General features: G+C 37.6%; 1 protein-coding gene across 2 annotated transcripts in view; it reads left to right on the forward strand.

Moving 5' to 3' along the window:
• Positions 1–4993, forward strand: part of LOC106941749 (collagen and calcium-binding EGF domain-containing protein 1-like) — a 17617-nt gene extending 12624 nt beyond the window's left edge. For both annotated transcript variants that reach the window (XM_015024863.1, XM_015024864.1), the window contains exons 8-9: positions 2990–3025; positions 3708–4993. In XM_015024863.1, coding sequence (XP_014880349.1) covers positions 2990–3025; positions 3708–3968 — 297 coding nt within the window. In that variant the 3' untranslated portion in view covers positions 3969–4993. The remainder of the gene's footprint in view (positions 1–2989; positions 3026–3707) is intronic.
• The last annotated feature ends 2087 nt before the right edge of the window (positions 4994–7080 follow it).

Below are 7080 nucleotides of genomic sequence, written 5' to 3' on the forward strand. Positions count from 1 at the left end.
ATAAAAAAAAAAAAACTCAAAGAGAAAAAAAAAAATAAAATAAACTAAAAAAAAAAAAAAAAAAAAAAAAAAAATAAAAAAAAAAAAACTCAAAGAGAAAAAAAAAAATAAAATAAACTAAAAAAAAAAAAAAAAAAAAAAAAAAACTTTCAGTATTTTAAGTTACTGGTTTCAAAAAGTGAACTTTTGATTTAGATTAGCACTAACATAGCACAGATGCCCAAAAAGCTGTGAAATAACCCTTTATTACACTCAGACCAGCTTCTGTGTTGTTTTATATTTGGAACCCAAAACTTTACTAATTTTCAAGCAGTTTTTAGGTCAACATTTGTTCACGTTTGCAGTGTTCTGAATCTTATCAAATGGGCAAGAAATGTGTAGAAATTTCAAACAAATTGTGGAAAAACCCCTGTGTCGAACAATAACAATTAGAAGAGTCATATTACTCTGAATAACAAACAGCATGGTTGCTTCCTTCTTGACGTTTTCGATGTTTTTGTTCTATAACTTAAACAGTTCCAGGTTTATGGTGTTTTTTTTTTTTGGTAGATGACTACCACTTTTGGCAGTTATCTACCACTTTAAGCATTTCTAGAAATACAATTGAGGAATGGTGGTGGCAGTTTCTATTCAATGGCCTATAAAGCATCCTCTTACACTCAGAATTAGGTCTAAACACATTGCAAGATCACAAACTTTACAAAGAAAAGAATAAAAAAGAGATGCTAAAGTGTTGGAATGTTTTTGTTGGCCATATTCAGTCAAATATTTAGACTTTGCTTTCAGAACTGGAGTGGATGTAAGTTACACTTTGGTGCTAGTTTTGCACTGAGCTAAACTTGAATCTCAACACTGCAAATAGAGGTGCTGAAAATACACTAATGAAAATGAAAGGAAAGCTTTATTTATTTTTAAGAGGTCAAAAAAGTTTATTAATGATGTATTAAAGAATATCATCCAATGAAAATAAAAGTCATCACCATAAACCTAAACAAAAGTCAACAGCTTAGAAAAGTAAGCATGTATTTTTCAACATCAGTACCATGCAACTGGTAAATATTTTACTGGAAGTATCCTCCTCTGGGTATGTTTTGCTGCCAGTAGAATTGGTAGATTGCCCGAAGTTGATGGAATAATTAAAGAGGAGGGGCTGGCTCATAACTTCTAACACTTGGCATAACTTCAGACCATTATGGTTGAAACTTGTACGGAACTGTAACTCCAGCAGGACAATGATCCCAAACAGACATCAAAACTGATTGTGTAATGCATGAAGCAGCCAAAGTTACGGTTTAAAAACAATATGTCTACATTTTTGACCTCAGTTCTGTCAACAGTGTGCAGACTGTGCCTGAAGAAGTTCTTAGGTGTCACTGGCAAACAATCACTTTAAATTAAACTTCACTGTAATAACTGAAAGAGTGCTTTTTCTGTAGCTAACCACATTTTGGTGACTGTGGGATTTGGAATCAAGCTTTGAGGCTTTAGAGCAAACATGGCAAAAATAAACTATTACTTTATGGCTTAACGTTTTTTATATTTTATGTGTTTTTCGGGTTTTTAAGTCAGAATAATTTGTCCCTAAAATAAAGTGTCACTACTCTTAAACTAGCTCTTTTATTTTTCCGTCTTTCATCTGTGACTGGTCCGGTGGTAGAGCCGCAACGATAGGTGTGCATATTAGAGGAAAAGAGAAAAGGGAACAAAACAAAACGGGCACCTGACAGGACACACAGTGAAGGTGTCCTACCTTTAATGTCAGTTCAGAGTTCCTGAATGAGCTGACAACCCCAGCCCACACAATCTATTGTCTGACCAATACTCAGATCAGTTGTTTTCTTTTTTTTTTTTGCTGGGGGGCATATATTTTTTTCCGCATATATAATTTTTTCTCTCTTTTCCTAAAAACATGCCAGATGTGACTTTCCCAGCAGTAATAGCAGAAGTGTAAACTCCCCAGTGTAACAATCCCATACCAGCCAGTTGGCTTTTTCCAAAAATCAAACAAAAAGTAACAAACTTCAGCCCCACTAAAACTGCAATGCAACCGCCTGGGTTGATCTGTCCTGAGGTGAAGGTTGCCTTTTTCTTTTTTTTAGAAACCTTCTCACGCTCTGCTTTCATTTGTTTCTTTTTTCTTTTCTTAACAAAGCTCTGCTACAGCAGCTCGACACACACCAGTTATAATTTTCATTAACCTCCCATGTTTCACCAACCCATTCTAAAAGCTCGGGCTAACTTTGGCGCACCCCTACCGGTAAGCTGTTAAAGCTGCCAATAATTAAAATAATAAAAACAAATACAGAGGAGACAGCTACAAATGTGAACAACACTTGTCATTCAAGAAAACGGATGAAAATCATTGTTCTGTCTCATAACTTACCTTGAACATCTTAAAACTAAATCACAAGTGCAGAGCATCAAAATCTCAAGATACATGTTTAGTTAAAAATGTAAAGGAAGGATTATTGTTTTAATAGACAGAGTCTGCCTTAGACAGAGTAGTGCACTCGTGGCAGTTCATGCGTAATTTACATCTGTAAAATTCTATTTAGATCTTTTTTTTCTTTTTTTTTTTTGTTGGTGGTGTTTTATCAATACTCTAAAAAGAATAGGTTGCTGACTGTTTTTATGTCTGGATTTTGTCCCATTAGTCCAGGCTTAGGAAAACAGCAGCCTATCATCTCCAGCTCCATTTTTAACTTTTAGATAAATGTCTTTTGGTTTTCTGCCTGGTCAGTGCAGGAACATTAAAAACAAAGAGTACGTCAACTTGTTGTTTTCCTGCCTGTTTTTCTTCTGTCTTTTTTTTCATATTTGCTGCATTTGCAGTATATCTGATACCCAGAGCATTGTTTGATATTCCATTTTCTGGCTCCCTGAACAGTTTCCCGAGGACAATATTATGACATGCTCTCATGCAACACCCCCACCCCGTCTTTTCTCCACTGTAATTCAACTAAACTAAATATTTGTTTTGTTTCCTCAGGGGGAGAGAGGAGCTCCCGGGCCTGCTGGACCACCAGTAAGAATAACACTTTTCATACTGATGATACACTATTGTAACAAGCCACTTTCATCTAAATCAAAAATTTAAGCTAGTCATTACATCAGGTGATAAAAGACATTGACCAAGAAAGCCGATAATAGGCCACCGTGATATAACATGCAACCCACTGTATGCATTTAAATCAGGGAATGGCACAAACAGTTGGGGAAACTCTTTTGCGCTGAATGAATGCCTTCACACTGTAATCCTGTTAGCACTGTACGAAAATATTATCACTGTAGACTAAAGACACACTGCTACGTAATTTACAGATTTTTGTTTCTTTAGAGTCTTCTTTATAAGATATTGTGCATGAAAATTGGAATTATAGAACAGGACAGATTTTTTTCTAAAGTGATTTAAAGTTGTGAAAACAAAACAAAGTAGCTGTAAGTGCAAAAGGAGAGACGTGTAAAGCTCACTCTTCTTCCAAATGCCACCAGTGATGCGTAAAATAATTTTTTTGAGGCAACTACTTAGGATACATTTTCTTTCTCATAAAGAATTGCAACGTTATGTAGACTTTAAAACCAAATTATAAGAAAGCAAATGCAGAGATCACTGTACTGATGAGTAAATCACTATTTAAAATGTCTTATCAAATTCATCAAGTCCAAAAAGGATGCTTATTTTCTGTTTTGTTTTCCTCATCTCGCAGGGACCCCCAGGATCCTTTGATTTCCTGCTTCTGCTGATGGCAGATATCCGCAACGACATCGCTGACTTGCAGAGCAAGGTGTACGGTCGGCCAATGCACTCTCCGGAAGAGGACATTCCTTTGGCGCCAGACAGCTGGAGAGACACAGCGGACAGTTTGGATGCTGGATCGGGGGAGGATTATAAGGAACCTCCGTCTCAAACAGGCCGGTGGTCCAAAAGGAACAAGAAGAGAAAACCAGGGCGAGAGAGAACAAACTGATCACACTGATAATGATGGGAGGCCTTGAATGCTGTCAGGTGTAAATATTGAAGCGGTCTGCTTTTGTATTTAATGGTTTTTAAGAACATATTTTATGCAGTTTTATTACAGATGTTTATTTTTTTATAAGACTTAAAATGGTGTTTCTGTCTTTTAACAAATGTAGGTAGACTTTGGCAGTATTTATGTATTTTAGACTGTATGTTATGAGAAACTGAACAAAACAATATCTAAGGATTGACACTCGTCAAAAGATGCAGAAAATCCCCACAGTTGCTGCTTTGGACCTTATTAAAGTAACTTTAATGTTTTTCATCCATAAACCACCAGAATAATAATTTCAGTTATCAAAGTTGAAGTTTTTGGAAAAGTAGCAGCACTGTTCATTTACTTGACTGATAATCAACGTTATTTATGTCCAAATTAAGATTATTTGTGGCCTGAATGGTTGTTTTAAAATGTAATGTACATTTTAGTTTTTTAGTTTTACACAGATGTGCTCCAGTTATGGGCCTGTTGTGAAACAGCCCCTGCTAAAGACATCCTCAGTTTACAAAACTGTTTGCAGTATGTTTGAAAAACATTAATCTGAATTAAAGAATTATGCCACCTTTATTTTTGATATGAAAACAGAAATAAATATACTTCAAAAGTAGTGTCCAATTTTAATAACTGGATAACAATATATTGCACATGAAAAGATAGAACAAGCATCGTGATGACTAAATTCTTTGTTTAGTTAAAAAATGGCTCAGGTATGGAGAAAATAAACAAACTGTAAACATTGGCTAATACAAAGCAGTTTAACTCATTAAAGTTCAGCTGATGAGTCTTAATGGTTTTCTCCACAAGAGGGAGAAATCACATAGAAGACTTAAAGGACATATAAAGAGAAGAAGGTAACATATTACAAAAAATGTATCTCTTTATATTTCATTTAACTTCTCAGAAAAATATGATTGCTATTTGATTAATGTAATATTTATTTTTCTAGAGATCAATAAAGACCAACTCAGACCTCTTAATTCAATAGAAAACTTGCTTCTGAGAAGGTACCCAGAAATGCAGTACCCTTTTAACCATTGAGCATTTTACAAATGTATGTGATTCAAGGGAAAGCTATTTTCAATCATTTCATATTTTATACAGTGAATATTTGATTTTGTAAAGAAAGATGCAAACCCTCCACTTTGTGTTGAATGAGAAAACATTCGTGGCATTTTCTCCCTGTTTCCTGTACACCAAGATGGACAGTCTCCCCAAGCCTGCAATAACAAAATGCTCATCCCTTTTGAGTCCACTAGATGGCAGCCTTTTCCCATTCTCAGACTCCGTGACTGTGGTCCTTTCGCTAGAGCACAGGACATGGAGCCCAATGAACTCAATTAAATTTGCAGTTTAAATCACAAAGAGATGCAATATGGTAATCAAAACCCAACTGTGACTAATGTTTTCTTGTTTATTTTAGGACTCAAGCCACCAGTTGCCCTTCAACAAAAGACTCACTCAGAAACTGACTCATCCCTATCGGAGTAATTATTTTAAGCAATTTGTTCCTGGAAGCAATGAATGATCAGCACATTTTAAACACGTGTTAAGCTCGGGGTAAAGTCTAAAAAAGCCCCTGCTGTCCAGCTGCACTGATCAACATTCTTGTTTGCCATACCAACGGCAAAACACAAAAGCAAATTTAGGAACTTTTAGATTTTTGTTGAACTTCTGAGTTTCCCACATCTGTACTCATGTGCAGCAGATCAAGAAAAACAAGACAATATATGCCCATAAAATCCCTGCTGGAAATAATTAATCACCAACAAACAGAGAGGAGCCTTAAATGAATTTAACGATTTGCTGAAGAGGCCCCTTGTCTCCACTTACAGCTCCCTGCTCGTCCCCTTCATTATTTAGAACCACACACAAAAAGATGCAGCGCTGAACGGGCACGCACACACACACACACACTAACATGAAAAAATGTTTCATAGCAAATGAATGAGGAAGTTACTATGCTGCCATAGAGCCCCTAATGAGGTAATTTTATTAGAAGCGGCTGCCCAGAACAGTTGGAAATGGATGGGGGAAACAAACAGGGTAGAGAAAATTAGTGTTACCCAATTCATTAATTAATGCGTCAGTGTGGGCAGCAAATTAACTGCCCCAAATAATCTTCTATTCAGTGAAGATTATGATGGCGGGGAGAAAAAAAATACATTGTTGCCCTTCAACGTAATTACAAGACAGTGCAAATTCAATTCTAATGAGGTGAAAGGCACCCCCTTAACATACATCCCCTAGTCCCCTTCTCTGAAAAGGCCCGCTCTTGTTGAGGCCTAAGTTTAAGGAAGTATTGAGAGCGAACGAGACAATGCTGAGAGATCGGCCCGGGCCTGAGTGCTTTACATGCTGCAAACAGGTAGAGGGGACTGAATGGCTCTCTTTCTGGGACTCCTGGGGGGCCTGTCTTCCCAGCATAACAACACTTGGCCCCGAGAAAAGGGTCCGCTGAGGAGCCCCGGAGAGTGAATGGGCCTGCGCCGCAATGGGTCACCCTGAATGGCCACAAGTTCTTCACTGATTAAAAACTATGTTGCGCCGGCCCCGGGGCCACGCACATGTGCGCAGACACACACAGAAGCACACACTCTGCCTCTCATTGAGTTATCTTTACTCATGCTTTGTCTCCTCTAATTGGAGCTGATGAGTGACTAATTGGTAGCTTTTTTACAACACCCAGCACTTAAGCGATGGCAAGCCGAGGGAGGCAGCATGAGCGGAGTTAATGAGAGGCTTTGCACAAATAAGAGCTTTAAAATGGGCCTGTCTCTCAGAATGGACGTAAAGGAAAGTTGAGGATAGCTTTTGTGTCCCCCACATCTTTCACTTTATGTGCAGGTATCTAAAAAGGAGAAGGAGCGGTGGAGGGCACCCAGTGGTTGCTGAAACGCTGAGCACTTGTGCGAATAAAGGGATCTGTTCTGTATTGTTTGGAGCCCATCGTTTAGTGTGTCTGCTAATAATGAGAAAGAACTGCTCCTCAAATGAATGTGGCAAAGTCCTCAGGGTACAATGAGTGCCTCTCTTGCTTGGACCACACTGCACCATGTTGAAGCAA

Source organism: Poecilia latipinna, unplaced genomic scaffold (genome assembly GCF_001443285.1).
Source record: "Poecilia latipinna isolate Pla-1442-1.1 unplaced genomic scaffold, P_latipinna-1.0 Scaffold3843, whole genome shotgun sequence".
Lineage (NCBI taxonomy): Eukaryota > Metazoa > Chordata > Actinopteri > Cyprinodontiformes > Poeciliidae > Poecilia > Poecilia latipinna.